This window comes from Cyrtonyx montezumae, unplaced genomic scaffold, assembly GCF_038088225.1.
Source record: "Cyrtonyx montezumae isolate F1298 unplaced genomic scaffold, pur_monq_1.0 scaffold_15, whole genome shotgun sequence".
Classification (NCBI taxonomy): domain Eukaryota; kingdom Metazoa; phylum Chordata; class Aves; order Galliformes; family Odontophoridae; genus Cyrtonyx; species Cyrtonyx montezumae.
The window spans coordinates 4,809,967-4,830,479 of record NW_027071881.1 but is presented as its reverse complement, the minus strand read 5'-3'; the positions used below and the strand labels follow the sequence as shown (position 1 = coordinate 4,830,479).

General features: G+C 42.2%; 1 protein-coding gene across 2 annotated transcripts in view; it reads right to left on the bottom strand.

Moving 5' to 3' along the window:
* Positions 1 to 1,667: 1,667 nt before the first annotated feature.
* The window catches only part of TAF15 (TATA-box binding protein associated factor 15), a 31,471-nt gene continuing 12,625 nt past the window's right edge, over positions 1,668 to 20,513 (bottom strand). The window contains exons 1-16 of one of the 2 annotated variants that reach the window (XM_065731791.1): positions 19,766 to 19,879; positions 16,739 to 16,775; positions 15,833 to 15,881; positions 15,568 to 15,658; positions 15,372 to 15,489; positions 12,795 to 13,078; positions 11,863 to 11,977; positions 6,652 to 6,686; positions 5,995 to 6,027; positions 5,385 to 5,494; positions 4,724 to 4,853; positions 4,027 to 4,116; positions 2,639 to 2,723; positions 2,460 to 2,548; positions 2,258 to 2,360; positions 1,668 to 2,035 (exon numbers count right to left, since the gene is read on the bottom strand). In XM_065731791.1, the coding sequence (XP_065587863.1) occupies positions 1,996 to 2,035; positions 2,258 to 2,360; positions 2,460 to 2,548; positions 2,639 to 2,723; positions 4,027 to 4,116; positions 4,724 to 4,853; positions 5,385 to 5,494; positions 5,995 to 6,027; positions 6,652 to 6,686; positions 11,863 to 11,977; positions 12,795 to 13,078; positions 15,372 to 15,489; positions 15,568 to 15,658; positions 15,833 to 15,881; positions 16,739 to 16,775; positions 19,766 to 19,775 (1,419 nt within the window). In that variant the 5' untranslated portion in view covers positions 19,776 to 19,879 and the 3' untranslated portion in view covers positions 1,668 to 1,995. Of the gene's footprint in view, positions 2,036 to 2,257; positions 2,361 to 2,459; positions 2,549 to 2,638; positions 2,724 to 4,026; positions 4,117 to 4,723; positions 4,854 to 5,384; positions 5,495 to 5,994; positions 6,028 to 6,651; positions 6,687 to 11,862; positions 11,978 to 12,794; positions 13,079 to 15,371; positions 15,490 to 15,567; positions 15,659 to 15,832; positions 15,882 to 16,738; positions 16,776 to 19,765; positions 19,880 to 20,513 lie in introns of those variants that run through there. The other variant, XM_065731792.1, reaches the window with a different exon arrangement.

Genomic DNA, 20,513 nt, shown 5'->3' with positions numbered 1-20,513 from the left:
TGTGCTGTGTTTCAGCTCTGTAATGATTGTATGCTGCTTCTGCACTGGCATCCTCCCACTAGGCTTTGCTCCATAAAGTCATTGTTGAGCTTGGCAAGGGCGAGATATGTTTTTATAAATAAACCAGCAGCATACCGTACAGGACTCATTTCCAAAACTAAAACCTCATGGCGTAAAAATATATACTAGAAGATCATAGAAAGAGATGGAGGCAGCCCAGAGCTGCCCCCAGCCTGACTGCTCCCTCAGTGGGAATCACCTCTTGCTTTTCACTCAGCACCTACTGGGGAGAAATTCACTGTAAGATTTGTGAGATGTGCTTTTTCTTTTCAGCTTGGCTGCGGGCACACTGAAAAGCAAAAGAGAGCTTGTTTACCTCACGCTTTCCCTGCTGAACTTTGGGTAGTTGCTGAGAAAATGTGCAGTGCAGCAGGACATAGCAAACAGCTGGCAGCACTGACACGGTTAAACCATCATCTGGGTTTTTATCTTTCACAGACCATATCTGCCCAGGGCTCCCACATTAATTTAACTCTCTACACCAACTGAAAACCACGAGTGCCAAAAAACCAGCACCGCCCCTTCCCTGTCTGACTTGTAAGACAAAACAGCTGCTGACAAAGATGTTTTCACGGTCTTGAAAAGCATGTAAGAACACAGGTTGTCTTGCCCCAGCGTAGAAGGGATCACAAACAAAGCAAACATTCAGCATCACTGCCAGGCTGGGAAGGTGGTGACAGCTCCAGCAGTTTCTTACTTGAATGCTGCTCTGCTGAGTAATCCAGCTGGTAATGACTGTGCTCTTAGCCTGGGGGAAAAAGCAAGTTTGGAGCTTTAGACTCAGAGCTAGAGCTGTTGAGAGCTGCTGCCTCCAGAGTAACAAGAGGCAACTTTCTTGTCCCCAAGAGAATGTGGGGCCATGCTATGCCTGCAGCAGGACAGTTACATTTATAGACTGTACCCCAAGCTAGGAAGCTGGGTCACAGCCATTAACAAAAGCTGGTTTTGTTCAGTTCTCAGTAAGACCTGAACAAGATGGCTGAGAGATTGTGTGGCTGTATGCCGTTATCTGGATTATAGATACAGATCCCAAAAGCATGCAGCATGCAGTGACCCAGTGCAAGGAGTGAGAACCCTCCTCTCTTCAAACCTCAGCTGAACACCAAATGCTTACAATGTGCCTACCTGGACATTGCCCGCATCCTTTCTCAAAGATGAAACTCCTGCATGCAACACTTGTTTGCCATCACCCATATTTCAAAAGCAGCAATGAAAATGTAGAGTGATACGTAGCAGGTTACCTATTTTTTTTTTTTTTGAAGCCATTCCACCTTGTTTTTGGAGCTAGGGCTTGGATGTGACGAGCTCCTGGAGGCATGAGAGCACACTGCCACCTGCCTGCTCCTCAGGAAGGCTGCAGGGCACACCAAAGCATGCACTGTAGCTCAGACAGTGCAGGACTTCAGTCTCAGAGCAATATGAGAAAGGAGCAGGGGACAAGGCTGTAAACCTGGGATAGAAGGTGCACAGAGCAAACCAGCCACTGACTTGACTGATTTTCAAGTCAAAGCAGCAGTGTCATTAAAAACAAGATCCTGCTTAGGTCACACCACTGCTAGACAGTGTAAAGGAGCAAATGTGACTGAAGGAACTGGGGAATGGTAAGATTTCACAAATAAAACAATCAGCATTTATTGTTGTATTACAAAACACTTCGTATTTTGGCAATATTTTACAGTTTATCCTTCTCCTTCTTAGGGCCTGTTGAAGGTATGGAGGGGAAGAAAAGAGGAGAAAGTTGAAATCGGGATTAAATTTCCATGTCTCGCATAAAAAAAATCCTCCCAAACTGCCCCAGTCCCTCCCACCAAAATAAAAATCTAGTTTCACTCAGTTCAACTATCCCAAGAGGCCATGGGCGAAGCAGCAGGCAAAACTCTGGCAATTTCACTATCCAACGGGTCAAGGAGACAGACAAAACATTCACAGTGGTCTTCAGTATGGTCTGTTACGTTGATCATTCCTGAAATCATTCCTGAAAGGGAAAGAAGAAGTCACCAGGAATCTCTGAAGCACAGAAAAATGGTCCTCTCAGTCAAACATCTCCACAGCCACTTCTGTGTCGTCTTCTGCTTACAGATACCTTTATCCACCAATGCTCACAAAACACACCCAGTAGGCAAACCGACTTATTCACTTCTGAAGTTCTTATCTCGAGTCAGTGTTATACAACAAAGCAAGGGGAAAGACTGCTTACCTTCCTCCCATCTTCCCTCCATAGCCTCCTCCTCGATCGCCACCTCTGCCACCACGTCCTCGATACCCCCTTTCTCCTCCATAGCCACCTCTCCCACGGAAATCTGGAGGAAAATGCAAATCAACACATCCATCAGGCTTTTCAGAAACACCCTGAACTCTTTAGGGGAGATGCAGCAGCTTCAATGAATCTTCTGACACACCTCCTCCTGACGGACGTGAATCCTCTGGTCTGGGCTCACCACACTGGTTGCAGGAGTTCCTGCGAGCGAAGTTCATGTTACCACAGGACCTAGGAAGGACAAGGATTTCCCAGACTTAGCTGCTAAGGAACTCAGAGAGCACACGTGAAACACCACTGCCCAATTAAAATGACACTTACGGGTTAGGACAAACCCAATCACCATTTTTGGGTTCCCCACTTCTACCCTGGAAGCCCCCACCTCTTCCATATCCACCTCGTGAACCTGTAGACAAAATTATAATCAGAATAAAGGAGATGTGCCTAAGACTTATACATGAGAAACAATTATTAAGGACTGCCACTGGCTTCAGAAATCAAGTGACAGACAGACTTTCCACGTGGAAGAAAGAGTAGGTAGGCAATCTCAGTATTTACATTCATCACTAGGAAAGCCACAGTAGGAACTGCGAAGGGAGAGCAGGCAGCCAAATAACTGAGCCCCTGTAACATTCAGCCTTCAAGAATTACTTTTTTGATGCTGCATTTACTACTGGATAGAAGATAAATGGAAGATTTGGGAGAAATGGCAACAGAAATTTCAGCCACCACCAAATCTCAACAGGGGCTCATGTATGGGCAGAGCTGAAATACATGTGCTCATATGGACACACTTAGAACTTAGGAGACAGGGAACAAAAACAATAAGAGTAGCATGTGGTGGCCAGAACAATTTGCTCCACAACGTATTTTTTATAAATTCTTTTTCAGCAGTAAAAAGAAATTTGATCAGCTTGAATGGTCAATGGTAATTACATAAACCACTATGTGCATTAATACATCTCCATAAAGAAGTGACAGTGTATAATTGTATCACCCACATATGGCCTGACTTAGTCACAGAACAAAGCAAACCCTTTGTGGATTAATGCCAGGATGCATGTGACACGACCACAAGGACAACACAGTTCGTGCTGCATCAAAAAGACCAACAACTTTTATCCCAAATGAGAATTTTTTCATCAGCTTCCAAGTTTAAGAATGAAAATTTGTTGACAGCCACTGAATAAAACATGCTTCTAGTAAAATGGTAATTTATATCCAGTAGGTGACAGATAAAACTGCATTATGCAGAGAATCAGAGAAATTAACATCTATTTAATTAAAGGAGCTGGGCATCCAACTGCTTCTCTTAAGTCAGCAGCAGATAATAACCTCCCCTGCTTAGTGCTGTTTGGAAACATTAGAGTATCTGAAGACTTTGCAGTTAAAAACAAACACTCCTAATTCACATCTATCTGTGTGGAACCTACAGATCCTCAAAGTCATCTTAGTAAGGAACCTCTTAGTACGGAACAGTGAGACATGATCTGGAGACTTTCCAATTGAAAAGGAAAGCACAGGTTCTATGCCATGCATAAAAGTCTGCAGGTTTCAGTTTTAATTAAGTTGGTTCAATACTTATTACTTACTGCCAGAATCCCAAAGGCTCCAACACTTTGACAAATCACCACTACAAAGTCAACTTCTTTTTATAAACTATTAGCAGTTATAAAGCACTACACAAAGATTCTGGATTTTAGTCCCACCTCGACGTCCACCACCTCCACCTCCTCTCATGAATTCAGGTCTTCTAGTTGCAAAAGAGACTTTGATAACATTGCCATTGAATTCTTTTCCTGTGTTAAAACAGAAAGAAGAATTAATAGAGCTCCCAACAACACAGCAGCAAGTTCAGGAGAACAGAAGTGATGTTCAAGTGCTGACTGAACAAAAAGCTTTTAGGGTGCAGGCAGCATGGAGTAAATGTCTTAGTTCAGAATGCACTGTTCAAAACATGAGATAACAAACTGTACTCACGAAGCAAAAGATAAAGGCTTTTGTCCACTGCAACAGCCAGTGCAAAATCAACATGCTCCCAAGTAAGGGAAAGATTTTTAAACACAAGGTCTCTGTAGTTGCAAGGTTTATCACACAGCAAACAGGGCTGTATGGGCAACTATATTATAGTTATATTTGCATTAACCTCCTAAACAAATATAAATTCTTATTTTACTAGCAGAATAGTGTGCCGTGACAGACTTCTGTGATTTAAGTCCAAAAACCAAGTTTTAAGTCAATGTATTTCTGGGATCAGCTCTTTTCTACAGTTGAGCTCAAAATAAAAACACAAAGTACTACAATTCTCCACAACATACACACAAAGCAGTTGGCACAACACTGCCATAACCCCTGCCAAATTCTACTCACAACACCAGTAACAACAGACGAGGCAATCTCACGCACCGTCAAACCAGTCAATGGCTGCTTTGGCAGAAGGAGGGTCATCAAAAGATACTGTTGCTTCTCCCTTTGGTTTGCCAGTATCCTTATCTGTGTACAGATTTATCATTGGCTTGCCAGTCTTTTTGTTGGTCTGGAGAGAAAGGTCGTGTACTTAGCAAAGGGGAAATACTGGTAGAGTCAGTTCAGAACAGGTTTACGTGTCAGTAAAAAACAGATAGCTTTTGGAGCTAGCTTGCAGAAAAAGGATGGTTTTTTTGATGGGAAGATACTTAATGGCTGTGCTCAAAGAAGTGATGAGGGACCTGGTTTTTACAAACACTGAGGTTAAGAGCAGGAAACCCTAACTCAGAAGTGCAGAATCAGAAGTAACAGCCATAGGAACACAGAAGCATACTTGCTGAAATATCAAGATGGTGGAACAGATAAGGAGTCAGTGCCAAGGGTTACAAAGACTAAAAAACTTAGAGACACAAAGCGTTGTGAACACCACCAGCAATCTAAATTTCAAATAAGCTGTCATCACCCAGCTAATAATATCACCTCTAACTTCTTGGGAGCCACAGCAAGCATCTGCCTCAAAACAGTATGAGTTACATCTCCAATACACCAGAGCTCCACATGTTTTTCCTTCTTACTAGTGTCACTTTCTCACTTCACATACCTTTATAATGCCTATTTGTTTGAAGTAGTCTGCCACTTGATCTGTTGAAACGTCCTCTCCAAGCCCTTGCACAAAGATGGTGTTGTTGTCAGAGTTGTCAGACTCTGAATCTAATAAAAATAAGCTACAGTTACCATCCATCTTTGTGTTAGCAACAGAAGAAATATTTTAAGCTTAAATCCATGCTTCCCAGTAGCAGACACTTACAGCCCAAAGATAACTTGTGTGAGATAAAAGATGAGAGCACGATACTGAGGTTAATGCCATAAACTTCAGAAGTGCATGCAGAGCTGTTTGCCATGCAGCCAGGACATCACACCCTTCCAAGAAATGCATGTTCTGAATAATACAAATTTGAGGCAGCAAGAGCAGTTGCTTGGCTCAACCTGATTCACAGTTCATCCCCATATTCTCACTTGATGAAAAAAAAACCCCACCCAAAAATTCACATGCACCAAAGGAAAAGACATTTCTTTCAAGGAAGACAAGCTTCAGCTAAGTCACTTCTGAGCCATGGGAACTGCAGCCACATCCATGTTTGCAGGCATAGGTTTAAAAAGCAATGCCCTAGGAGCAACAATCCAATGCCACTCACTGCTTGTTTTCTTACCAGCATCTGATCTCTGTCCATAATCCCTCTGACCTATGAATTAGGTTTAAAAAAAGAAGGAAAAAAAATAAAAAAGAGAAAGACTATTTTCAGCAAAACATTTCCAAGCAACTATTTTTATTTTTTTATTTTTTAGAGACAAGAAAATACTCAAAGCATGTATGCAATGCATCTAAGATCTAAAGCATTAACCAGAGATTTAGAGATATTTAGATTAAAACGTTCAACAGAAGGTGTCTGAAGGACATTACTGTGTTCTTTAACTTGCAGCACGTGGCAGTTGCCACACTGATGCTATGCTGGTGTTAGCTTGCAAATGCTGGTTGTCAGATCACCAAGCAATTTACTGAGTTGCTGGTTTGTTTTTTCCCCTCTAGTGGCTTTCTAAGAAGTATTTGAAACAAAAAAATTAAAAATAAATAAAATAAAAAAATATTAAAAAAAAATCTAGTGAACATCACTGTCTCCACAAACTCTTTCATGCAATTGACAAAGCAGAAATCTAGTTCATTGCTAGAAGTTTGACTATTAAAACTGACGAACACACCAGCCTCACCAAAACTCAATAATGCTTCTACAAGATAGTAACAAGATATTGGTGGCTTTTAGATTTATAAAGAATTTCCACTGAAACATTTTTGGATACTCGGCACTTACCACCATAATTTTTGAAGCCACCACGGTCACCACCACTGCAGAGGAAAAATTGAAGAAATGATTTCTTCCTTAAGTCTCTAAGTGCTGAGCCCAAGGCTCCATCTACAGTTAATGAGAGTTACTGTCTAGCAGCTAAAGCACCATCTCTACGTTCTCCTCTCTAACCATTCACGTTCAAAGATTTAAACACACGAAAGTGAACCACCTTCCAGGGTGCTGCACTGGAGAAGAGGAGTCCTAAACAGTCATTTAAAGTAGCCCACAGACATATCTTTGTCTCAATACTTCCTCCCATCCCATAAGCCAAAATGACTGCTATTAAAAACCAGGTTTTGAAACAGAACCATTATTTTCATGAAGGTTAATAGGGTTTAACTGCAGATGTAATTGCTGCTTTGGAATAATTGGTACTTTAATACTTTCCTACAAATAAGAAGAGCTAAAGATAATTAACCTCTGTTGTTATGCATTTATATATTTATATATATTTACGGCCCCCTCCAACATAAGCTGTTCTATGATTCTCTGCTGGGGGCAAATAGCAGTACCAGCCATTCTCTGAGAAGGGTGAGCAGGGATCTCCTTCACTGCTAGCACTCAGCACTACAGAGGGTGTGTGCATGTGAGCTTCAAAAGCACAGCCTGGCAACTTTTGGTTCATTAATTCTGAAACCTGTGTCAGAAAACGTAGACCAAGTTAAGAGATGACACACAGCAGCTTTCAGGAGAAGGGAGACGTGAAACAGGATGTTATCTTTCCAACTACGTGCATGAAAAGAAACCCTCACTTTTTACAATTTAAGTGTTTGTAATGAAGGAACTGGAGATGCAGTATCTTGCTAATACTAATCCAACAATCTGAAACCATGCAGAAAGTAAGTCCACGATCACAACAGCCAATCCTGGACATTAGGACTCCACTTAAAATGTCAGAGGAAAAATGTGTGCATGGAGATCCTGAGAAGTGAGGGAGCTGGGTGCACAAAACACACTGGAAGTCACTGGTGCCCAGGAGTTAAACATGGGAGCTGGCTGCAAGGAGCTTGTTCCAGTCTCACATTTACCCTTCACCGAGACAAGAAATGTAAACTTCAGCCTCAGCAACTGAACTAGCTTCCAAATTCACATCAGAAAATGTGGAATATTTCATCTTAGCCTTTCGGTCTACTGCCTCCTCAGCCTTGCACAGACCAAACAGACATGTGGCCAGATGCAGTCTGAGGTTTTAACATCCTACATTAAGGGCACCAACAGGTTGCCAAGATTCAGCAACGACACCAACAGATGTAACAAAATAAAAGAGACTGAGACTGAACTGCAGGCAGCCAGAAAGCATAGCACTATGCATGGTGACCACACTTACTGCTATGAAAATCACATTGTTCTTTTCTTCTGCACTTGGTCACATTTAGACATCACCTACTTGTGTGTGAATGAGGTTTCTCTGAGCACTGCTCTCTTCAGCTGGGAGTAACTTCACATTATAGGCTCAGTTACACAGAGAGCACAATGCCATGCAGACAAGAAATATGCTTAAAACGTGCTAGGATAATGGCAGAAGTGAAACTAAGTTCAGGAGCCCAATTTTAGCCTCCAACATGCATCTATGTCTCATCAAGTGTGTGGGAGTTACATGTAAGAATGTATTTTTCCAAACAAGAAGAAAATGCTTGGTGCACCCATGATGTCACTGACAGATGGCTTTTATGCTGCCTGTATTACTGACTCTGCTCATGTTTCTCCAAATTCTATATCAAGCTAAGCTCAGGCATATATATTACAAGGTAAATATTAACCTGAACACAAACTGCTCTGTTGCATTTGCATCGTGCTGTAGTTTCTTGATATCCCAATAACACTAGCTAGCACAGCAATTAAGTTGCACAAGGAATTTTTTGCTTATAGTGCAGCAACTTTAAATCTGTAAGAGAAAAAGAATCTATGCTGAACACAGTTCTAAACTACTGCTGTTTAGTTTCACCAACACAATGCATGAGCAAAGTCTAAGGCAAAGCTTCTCCCATTAGTGCAGAGTCTAAAAGAAGAGTGGCAGTGTGGGTCTGGTCACTCAACTGGAAGAATCAAGGGTGTAATTCCTCATTCTCAAGACCTGTTGTACCTGCTCTCTAACCACAGGAGCTCAAAGATGAACCCTTACTACTACAGGTTGAAAAAAAAGGTTCTGCTCCTTAGCCAAAATATCATTTATTGAGATTTTCTGTTTTGAAAGCTTCGAAGTGAAAAAGGCAGAAAAAATATGAGTATTAAATTCCCAAAAGATGTCACTCAAGACCATGAAAAAATCTGAAGAACAGGTCTGAAACCTGAAGTTACTAAGATTTAAAAACAGAACATGTGACATGGACAAAAATGATCATTGTCCATCCTAATATCACCGAGGGAATCCGGAACAGAGGTTCACAAAAAATATTTTCTTCCTCCAGTGCTGTGCAACGCTGCACGGGCACAAAAGGAAAATGAGCATTCACTGCAGTACATATTTGGGTCATTCTAGTTTTCAGAATAATGATTCATATCCAATTGTCACCAACCATGTTTTAAAATACTTTACAGAGGACACTGGTAGAAATGAAAGCTCTCAGAATTTACAAATGCTGATTTGATTGTATTCAAAATAAGCCAGAATAAGTTTTTGCACTGCCAGACTGCTGCAGAATGCCTTGCATGCAGGTAACAGGCCATGGGGGCTGGCAATAATCCTGCTAGAAAAAAACAGTACAGCCAAAGTCATTGTTGTCTCTGTACAGGGCAGCACTGTATCAGCAAGGAGACTTGTGAGCACGATGCCTTCAACTCCCACCACCACGGAACAGATGAAGCAGTGCAGCTGTAACACCAAGCACTGGGCAATGCTTATTGATGACAAGCTGCAACATGTTCTCCCTGCTTTGCACTGCCAGGAAAGACTAAGTTTTTTTCTTTATTAATACCTAACACAAAGGGGGTTTATTTCAACTATTTTTTTTTCTCACAGTGTCATTGAACAAGAACTAGATGCTGCTAAAGCTCATTTACACCCTATTTTCTAACTATTAGAAGAATCAAAGCCTGCATTACTACAGCAGTACAATTATTTCTGCAGACAAGATTGTTAGATTGGTATTTCCTGATGGCTATGGACTTCAAGCATCAAAAGGTGATCAAAGGAAAAACTTAAAGTATCACCTAGTTATTGGAGATGGACATGGCATCCCTACACAAGGTTTTAGTTAAAATAAAGAAACCCAGGGAAACCAGACCAAAATATACCCTGATACCCCACATTTTGACACAATTAAACATGATTTCTTACCTGAACTTCTCTCCCCCCTTGACCTTCCAAAAAATTAAATTTGCTATTTAACTTAACCTTTTACACTTTTCCCATGAGCACGTGACATTGCTAAAACATGTCAGGAGAATCCCCAACCACAGTTATGCAGAAAGACTGAAGAAGTATTTATGGCACTGTAGTTTCAGAAGAATGTTCACTGCAAAAGGCATTACAGTCCACATCACGTAACAGGAGCAGACAGACTTCACAACACACATCTTCACGCCTTCCCACCTCAACAGAATTTCCTCTTTCCTCCCATTCACCTTCATTCTTTTCCTTTTTTTGGGCTCTGAAGTGCAGTGATGTATTATTATCCACGTGGATGTGCAAAGAGGATTTTTCTTACATTTTGAAAACCATGGCAAGAGGTTTCATCTTCACAGACATTCATTTATCTTATGTCACAAAGACAGGAGTTTGTTTCAAAGGCATGAAGTCTACCAAATGAATGTTTTTTGAAGCTCACATTCATTTCCCACATTGGAAAGGGCTCAGCCACAAGTGATTCTTTTTAAACTTTATTTTAGACAGATTATATTGAAGGTTTATGAAAAGCCCTCGTCTACACAGAAAAATAGGTTTTAAAAATGTTCTCTTTCAGCTATAAATGAACTTAGAAATTATTTAGCTAGTTAAGTTTATGTTATATAAAAACTCAGCACATTTTAATATTAAGTAACTACTACTATGTTCTTAGCTGTGTTACCATGTCTAGTTAGGAGAGGTCCATCTACTTCAAAACAACAAGCCATAAAGTACGACCTGGGACCAGCTCAGCATCAGGTAACATTTAAATATGGTTTAAAAATAAATACTTGAAAAAATAACCAATTCTTAACACATTCTTGAGTTTCTCTGTTTAAATTACATCAGTTCAAATGAACAACAGTGCGTAATTAAAGTTCTTTATCTAGAGTTTATGCAATAACCTAGAATTCTGTAGACTATTTAATGGTAAGTGATGTTGGCAAGCAATGCTTCCAAGCTCACTGGAAGCCTCACCATTCCTACTTGGCATCAGTGAGCACTCTACATACCCCAACTATCACAGTGGTACATAAAACATTGCCAGTTGTGACTGTTTATTAAGAAACAGTAATGCTATTTGGCCTAATTCAATGAGAGCTAAAGCAAAGGTCCCAGTCTCTCAGACCCATGAATGAAATCATCGTCAAGCACAAAATTAAGTATGTGTCTATATTTTCTTGACAGAAACAGTCAAAAGCAACAGAAAGTTACCTTCTCTGTGACTACTTAGAATTTACCTTTAGTAAAGTAGTTTAGACTGACAGCTAAACCCATAATAAAAATTCCTAAGAATTGTATGGAAGCTTAAAACTGCAAAAAAAGAAAAAACAACCAAAAAACTGAACAATAAAGAAAAAGCTATTATTATTACAGTAAATCAAAAGTTAAACTTCCGACTAAAATTATATTTAGGAAGCAGAAAGATAATAAGCCAACCCTAGTGTCATGATTTGTCATTAAAATCAAAATACTTCCCTGCCAAGGAGTTAGCTACCTTCACTATGAGATTTATGGAACTGTCGCAGACCTTGGCTGTTGGTTTTCTCATTCAGAAAGGATTTAAATATCTTATTTCAAGTAATGGGCTTTTATTGCAGCTAACGTAAATAAAATGCAGTTATGCCTCATAACAATCAAACACTTTGGTCTCAGTCTGTCTGAACGTAAAAGCTTTACCTGAGCAAAACACATTTCTTTGTAGTGCAGAAAGGATTACTTTTAGAAACCCACTACCTTTCATTTTTTGAAATCCAGATCTATAGGCAAATAATAAAGACATTTTAAAACAGCTAAAATCATAATACCTAAGGGTAAAGAACTGCAGGCACTGGAATGAGATCACTTACCCATATCCAGACATATGACCTCTTCCATCCATGTCATATCCCCCTCTACCTCCTCCCTGTGACCCGCCATAGCCTCTATTATCTTCTCCATACCTGCTCTTTTCCCGGCGATCATCTGAAGGAAAAAAGAAAGACAACACATGAGCAAGCTGCAGTTCAAACTGTGAAAATTCCTGCTCTACAGTTTCTTTTTTCTGCACCTGCTGCCTTCCAGATACAAATGGCAATTCCTAAATTTCCCGCTTCCATATCTACCCCAGGAAGTAACAGAGAGAAGTTTGATTTTGCTCCACTTATCTCCCTCAGCCTCCAGTGCTGCACGGCACCTTGTAAAGTAAACACTGTGCTTCACTTTTGAAATAAACACAACATTTTTCTGACATTAACGACTTATTATCTAAAATACACTTTTCATTCCACTTTCCACACAGCCTTCTCATTTTGCAAAAGAAATCACAGAAGACAGAATAAGGATAACGAGTGTGGGCCCTGCTGCTCGAGCCAAGATTTTTGCAGAAAAAGGTCTGACTTTAACTCCTCGTTTCCATCTAGCTCAGAATTTATGGACGCAGCATGAAGTTGGGATGTGAAGTACAAAAGCTCTTCATGACTCATCAAAGCTTTCATATAGGAAAGAGGTGCAGAACAGCTGGAAAGAAAATTCCATCCAGAGCTCGTAGGACTCAGTGGACACGAACTCTGCAAGGCTGCCTCCAAATACAACCACAACAATTTGGGGGCCCCAATGGTTTTTCACTTCTGCGTAATGCACTCAAAGTCTTAACATGTAGAACATTCCCCCATAACATCAACACAGAAGAAGAGCTTTAAGTATTCATCAAATCAACCATCCACGGAAGGAAATCCATCTATTTCACAGTGCTTCCATTCAATGTTACTAGCCAATATTGAATTCAACCTGATAATTTTACCTTGGCTGTTGTGGCTATAGCTTCCCTTCTGAGACTGGTAGGATTGCTGAGAATGGCCATATGAGCTTTGGTGCTGGTTATAGCCTGACTTTTGGTCATATGAGCTCTGGTGGCCATAGCCCGACTGCTGGTCATATGAGCCCTGGTGGCCATAGCCCGATTGCTGGTCATATGAGCTTGACTGCTGGTCATAAGAGTCTTGGTTTTGTCCATAGCTTGACTGCTGGTCATAAGAGCTTTGGTGCTGACCATAGTTTGACTTTTGTTCATAAGAGCCTCTTCCACTTAAAATAAACAGAATTTGTATTAATAGCTAAATGTTCACAGAATAGAGAGTAAAGTAATTGCAGAAAATACATGACATTGCTAAATTCCCCTGGTCACAGTTACCTCTCAGTCATTACTGGCATATTCATACGAAAATACTGTGTATCTCATCTCTTGTGGGATATATGTCTTCGAGTAAAACTGAGGCAGAAAAATGTACACTGCCATCCCTTTCCAGACATCCTCAGTTTCCTCTCTAAGGGTAATTATCAGCAGTGCTCCTTCTGCATATCCCAGTATAAGGCTGGCTTTCTCCCTTCTCCCCAGTAGCATGACAATAGCTGATACACAGCCTGTGATCCTCGAAATGCCAAATCCACTTCTACACGGCACAGTGAGAAGATGATACCCATTGCTCATGCAGTACTGTGCAGATGATATCTTCAGCACACTTAAAACTCCAGGACTTTGCATTCACTGAACTGCACCCTGCGTATCTCTGGATGTTCCACCATTTTGCCAAGCACTTTTCTAACTTTGGTGATGTCCTCAAATGTTCCTGTAGTCCTTCTCACTCTAATGCTGTCTACATAATAGTATCTCACTAACTTGTACCAGAAACTTTGACCAGGGTCATCATCTCTTTGACATAATAATTCCTACATTCTGAGCAGCAGTCATCAACAACTCTTCTCCAACTGCATCATTTAATCAGATCTATAGCAACCACAATGAAACTTCACCTATACCATATAACCCAAGGCTACTTACTAATTCAACACATGGTAGAAGCAAAACATTTTGAAAAACGACATGCAGGAGAACTACTGTTCCAGTTGGGTTACCCTGTCATAGCAAGAAATTACACAGATTTATGAGAAATAAACTGCACCTAGGAAACACTGACTGTTACTCACCCTTTTGTCTTCTCCCTAGGTACTTAACCGTGGCTTAAATGTATTGTCTCTTGAGTAATTGAAGTTAATCATTGACTTTTGTCACCCTTTCTTCTCTTCCTCATCACTTCTCACACCCCTTTTTCAAAAACATGAAGCACTGCCTTTGCCACTCTCTGGTCCTTTATCAATTATCTTACTCCCACAGAAGCAAACAAAACCAAGAAAATCCATACGGAACAGAAACTTGTACAAGAAGTTTCCTTTAGGTTTTCAAAAACTCACACCAGTCAGTCTCAAACTATCCCATCCAACTAACTTACTTATGTGGTCATTCTCTCCATAATTATCATCATTTTTAATATCCCAGTTTTTCCTTATTACAACCATACACAGATAACCCAAACTGAACTGCCTTTCTTTCAGTGACACTCTGAGTGACAGTACTTGAAGTCTGGACAGCTTAAAACCTTGCCTGTTTATATTAAGATGTTTTGCAATAATAACTACAAAAACAGAAACCAAGTACAGGTTTGCTGAAGTCCAGATTGCTTTATAAGCTTGCAAAACAACAATTCTTGGACTCAGAATACAAGAATAAGGCTTATTATGTTCAACACATTTTTAATAGACAACATGACTGATTAAAGAATGACTGTAAGTAACGTTGGAGTAAGAGCACAGAGTTTGCAAATGAGACAATAAAGCATTCTAGCACCAAGTTCCTTTTTAAGTCCTTATGGGGTTGTGCTGAAAGAATACTTTCAAAGTCATATTATTAATCCTCCTGCAAATGAGTACAACTACATCTAACAAATGAAATACATTTCTAAGTGTAAAGTACTGAATCTATGACTACAGAATGTATATGCACATTTAAGTTGATTGATCAGAATATAAAACCACGTGTTGGGAATCCTATTTGGTTGGAAAAATAATACATATCTCTTAAATGGTATTTCTGATTTCTTTCTTCTTCTTTCCAGGAAGAAGAGCCATTCTAAGCCATAGAAGACATCTGCAAATCTAAGAACTGTAAGATTACTCTGACTTTATGTAAAAAAACCATGAATAGACAGACAACCGACCCAACTTTTTCTTAATCAAAACACACTTTACCAAATCCATTCTTTGTTATAGTCAGTATCCAAAGACTTTCAATAATTTCTCTTCCCCTGTATCTTGGCTTCAGGACAACCACATCCATCCTTCTTATCTAAAGAAATATGTTTTTCCTATTTGCTAATTTTTGAGACATTAAAAAGGTCTTAAAACTGTAAATTACTAGACATTTGTCATTTTCTTTTTTGGTTTTTATTTTAACAACTATAGCAGAAAAAGTTGTTATAGCTCTAGTTAAGAATACACAACTATTAGACATTACTTTAAACAGATAATATCTCAGTTTTCTTACCCTCTAGATGACCCTTTCTGCTGCCCCTGGTTGCCATAAGACTGCTGGTTGTATGAGCTCTGATTCTGATTATCATAACTGGACTCGTCATCGTAGCCATGGGAATCTTGCCCATAACCTGGAAATGGAGGAAGAAATCTTTTAGTAAACATTCACCTTTTAATTACTGCCAATGAATGTAACAAGCTACCCAAACCTGATTGATTTTGTCCATAGTTCCCATGATAGTTTCCATAGCTCTGTCCGTAGGAGGAGTTGTCTCCACTCTGCCCATAACCAGAATATCCCTGTAATTTGGAGAACATATTTAAATGAAATGTAAATCCCACAACAGGTCATGACAATTTTCCTTTGCCAGACACAACTCCAACCATCTAGCATGGTTGAGAACAGACTCCTTCCCAGTCCAGGCACAATCTTATTACACCAACTTTGAAAAACAACGTGTTTTTTAAACCTACCTGTGTTTGTCCATAACTCTGATTGCCCTGGTTGCCATAGGATGAATAGCTGTAAGAGAAAAAATGCAATTAGGAAATATTCACAGTGCCCTACACGTAGGCTGGAAAGCATTTTGGGTGTTACTTTAAGATTCTTTTCATTCTGAAAATCCTCCCGTTGCAGGCATATTAGAAAAGCATCAATAAAATAATAGTTACCATGGTCAGCTGTCAGAGCCTTAAGAGCTTATCTTAACATCTGCTCTCTTTCAGGTGTAAATTTAAAGCACATGAAAGCTGGGTTTGATAAACTATTAAGAAACACAACAGAACTTTATCCTACGAATCCACTGCGTTTTAAGTTTGCATATTCTTATAAAGTTAAGTTTATTTTAATCAATTCCTATCAATTTGGTATTTGTTGGACCACTCAGCACCACCACCATCAGAAACAGCACTAGGTTTCCATGAGGCTTACTCATCATTCCACCACTTTAAGGCTCCACGTGATACAGAAGAACCATGTGCTGAAATTCATCTTGAACTCATTTTTGCCTTTTTTGTTTTAAATCCTTACACGGGGCAAACCATGTAGTTGTATGGCCATCACCCATATGTTTGGATAAACTGACCAACATTTCAGTGAACAGCTTAAGGCAGTCTGATGAAAACCATTTCTCTATATTCATGACATTTCAGTTTACATCTCATTATTGTCTTCCCTTGGTGCATTCTGTCCTATTTTTTAGACTTCTTAATGAAGGCCTATGGCCCCAAGCTTCCTACAACTGTAACATGCAAAGCATACCAACACTGTATGGTGTTCAAGCTAAGATTCCAAAGTCTTGCTGGCTCAAATGGCATTTTATTTTGTATATTTAATTGCTAACAGAAAAAATAAAAAAAGAAGAAGAATAAAACCCATACCTCTGCTGGCCTCCAGACTGACCGTAACTTCCAGAATCTAGAAAAGAAATACATCATATTGAGAACTTCTATGGGTGTCTCATTCCTTGACCTGATATAAAAGGAAGAACTCGAGGAGAGGGAGGAAGGTGCAGGTGCAGTGAATAGGGCAACCACTTTCCCAGCAGAACCAGGCAGCTCTTCCCTGTCCTCAGACAAGATGCCTGGACACACTGAAGCACAGTGTGTGGGGGACACAGAATCTCCCTGCTGGAAGTGCCTGGATTCCATCTTCACGTTTCCATGCTCCTCCTCAATAGCCAGTAGTGCACAACCCTCGCTAATGGCTATCAAATGTAGTGCCATCATCAGTGTGCAGAAAGCAGCTGCTTAATTAATTGAGCAAAGCGCAGTAGATCAGCCCTACCAAACCCCATTTGAAGGTACCATAAGCTCTGTCTAGCAAGGAGATGGAACTTGGAGATGTAAATCAGGGATGAAGAACCATGACAGTTCCCTTACTGACGACTCCAACCATGCAAAAACAAATCCATTTACATACAAGCTGCCCAGACAGGTATAATGAAGATTATTTCCTATTAACAGAAACACCAGTTATCATGGAAAGTGGTTCTTGAAAGACAAGCACATTGGATGGGTATTTCAGAATACAATTTCAAGGGGAAAAAACAGACAACAAAAAAAGCCCAACATCAACAACATCCTGAAATTGTTGACTTGTATTAAAGTAAAGCATCTACTTTGTAAAAGCTATCAGTGCTACAATAAACCCTACTAGCTCTACAAAGAATCCCTACTAAAGCCCACTAAGCTGGAATTTGGTTCCTAAATAGGACGCTTTGTCTTCACACTGATTTAGCTTACCACATTATTATGTCTTGTTAATTGCACAAAGATGGGTCTCCCTGGCTAAAAGGGGAGGGGAAAGCCATGTTCCTGCAGGCAGCAGATGCACAAACACAGCACAGCATGCCTTGCTCCATCAGCTTCAGACCTTTCTAATGCCACCCCAACTCGTGCCACTCACACTTGAAATTTCCATCTTCTATCTTGCACCAAACCCCAAATCCTGCTGTCCCTACAGCCTCAGCAGTACCGCACCTCTGGGGAATGCCTTGCAATTCTTCTGTTTGTTTCAAGTTACTCCAAGAACTCGTACAAATATCGCAGCACTGTGGTCTAAAATCAGCTATCCGGAACTTCTGCTTTCATCCCTGATTTCAGGTTTCCCCATGTGTTTCTAGGTACATAACCCCTACTCCTAGAACTGAATAAAAAGCTGAAACGGAGAGTGACATACAGTGCAGAAAAAATGTCATAAGTTATAAACAAACAGCAAACACAACACCAAATCTGTTCGGCACACCTCCCTCATCTGGCTATAAATCTGCTCCTGGCAGTACTTACACATACACTTCAACTCAGGCAGGCAGCCGAGATCAGGATGTCACCTCAGCTACTCAGACGCAAAGCAGTGGTTTAGATTGCAAAGCATCTCAAGGCACCAGAAAGCAACCAGATAAGGAGCCCGTAAAATGCAAACACATCAAATCAGAGGAATTTCCTTTATTTATACATTTTTTCCTCGTGCTGATTATCCCTTCTTGGACTGCTTAGTCCACTGATTTACTTCAGTGGCTCAGCGAGGATGTGAGTTTTTGGAAACAGAGTTAATTCTGGAAAGCCCTGGAAGTGCAGGGACTTCTTCTGAACGTAGGAGCAGCTCAGGGAAAAATTCCCTGTGAGTGGAGAGGGGTGTAGCTTACAGTACTGCTCCGGAGCCACATTCCGCTTAAGACAAAAGAATTTGCTGTGCCTCAGAACTGAAGTTGTTCTATGAGGTGAGTGTGCATAAAGAAGCAGCAGCTTGCACCCCATCCTCAAGAGAAAAGGAATCTCACCAGAGAGTAAAGAGGAGACACGTCAGGTGCTTGGCTGGAACCTACCTGAACTCTGGAAGAAAAGGTGTTCAGATCTTAAGTTCAAACTTAACCCATTTGGCAGAAGACTCTTTGGTCTGATTTCACTGAGGAGTACCTTTGGATGTGTTTTCTTCTCATTGCAAAGGAGTGCTCCTCGCACTGGGAGCCCTCTGGCACACCTTGCTTGGTTTTCTCCTACTCTGTCATTCACGTACATGACAGCAGACCACAATGGCTCAACCCTGAGAACTGCGGGCTAGGGGCATTGCTCAGCCTGGGCAGCAGGGACAGAAGGAAACGCTGTCTCCCCAGGGCTTCTGCCGCTGGGATCAAAATGGGACCTCTCAGCCAGCGGGCTGAAGAAGTGCCACCACAGGCTGCTGGCAGGAGCCCCAGGAAAAACTAGGGGCTGCAGAATCCAAAGGGCGGGAGGAGGATATCCCATGCAAGCAAGGGACAAGACACAAAGAGAGAGGAGAAGGAGAGGGAGAGGGAGAGGGAGAGTGGAGGGAGAGGAGAGGAGAGGGGGTCATATCCCATGCTGGAGATGTACAATTCAAGGGGGGGGGGACGTTGTCACATTCCATGTTCAGAAGAGGCAAGATCCAAAACCAGAGGAATCGCATCCCACGCTGGAGGTGCATGATCTGGGGCAGAGGGGGGGGATCGCATCCCACGCTGGAGGTGCACGATCTGGGAGGGGCTCATAACCAATACTGGAGACGGGAAGCACGATAGAAAGCGGAACCCCACACTGCGAGCAGACCGCGGCCCAGGGGGCGTGGCTTCAAAGACCCAAGCCCACGAAGGACCACGGGGGCGTGGCCTACCCTGCGTGTAGCGGGGGGTCTCACGGGAACAGGCGTGGCCTCAACGTAAGAGGCGTGGCCTAGTGAGAGGGGGCGTGGCGAGAGGCGCCATTAGGGGGGCGTGGTCACCTCCCCCTCCCCACCGGCAAAAAAGCGCGCGCGCACTGCGTGCTTGGGGGAGGGGACGCGCCCCGTTCCCTGCCCCATGACACAGCCCCTCCCCCCCCCTCCCGCGATGCTCCGATGTGGGGAAATAACCGCCATCCCCTTTGCGCGCCGAGCCCGGGAGCACCTACCCGAAGCCATGGCCGCTGCTGGGCGTTATGCTGCGGGACAAGAGCGAGCGGCGGGAACGAGCAAGGAAGTTGGCCGGGACTGAGCGCCGCGCCGGCCGCGCGCACACTGAGGCACCCGCAGCTCGCGCAGACTGCGGGGCCCGGCAGCCAATCAGCGAGCGCGGCGCGTTCCACTCACGCGGCGGCGCGGGGGGGGAGCGGTGAGCGGAGCGGGGCTGCACCAACGCGCCGTGCGGGCAGGGGGAGCCGCACTGGGAGCAGGCCGCGCTTGGACGGAACCACTTCGTGGCGGCGGGGAGAGCCCGAGGGATCCTGGCGGCGGCCGGAACCCGGCAGAAGGGGCGGGGCTGTCGGTGTGGTTCAGGTAATAGGGTTTCCCGAACGAAAACCGTGTGGGCGGAGCGTCCAAAATGTTCTGGAAAGCCGCGTGTTGGCGCGGGGAGCGGCTCTCTGAGGGAGAGGTGGTGATCTGGGGGTGTGCGAAGCAGGCGTTGTTTCAGAAGAGAGGTTTCGTCAGGGGTGAGCTAACGTTAAAGCAGTTTATGGCAGCTGAACGGACGAACAGCCAAGTTGGGTTGTTGGTAATCCCACCGCCACGGCTTGAAATAACGTTTCTGCATTCAAGTGGTGACTGGGAGTATTAATTTAAATAAAGAGTTGATCTGTGTAGAGCCTCTCTGAACCTTTAGCTCCGAAGAGAGGAGGAGTTGGGAGATGAGCCCTCACCCCCTGCACATCCCCCTCATCT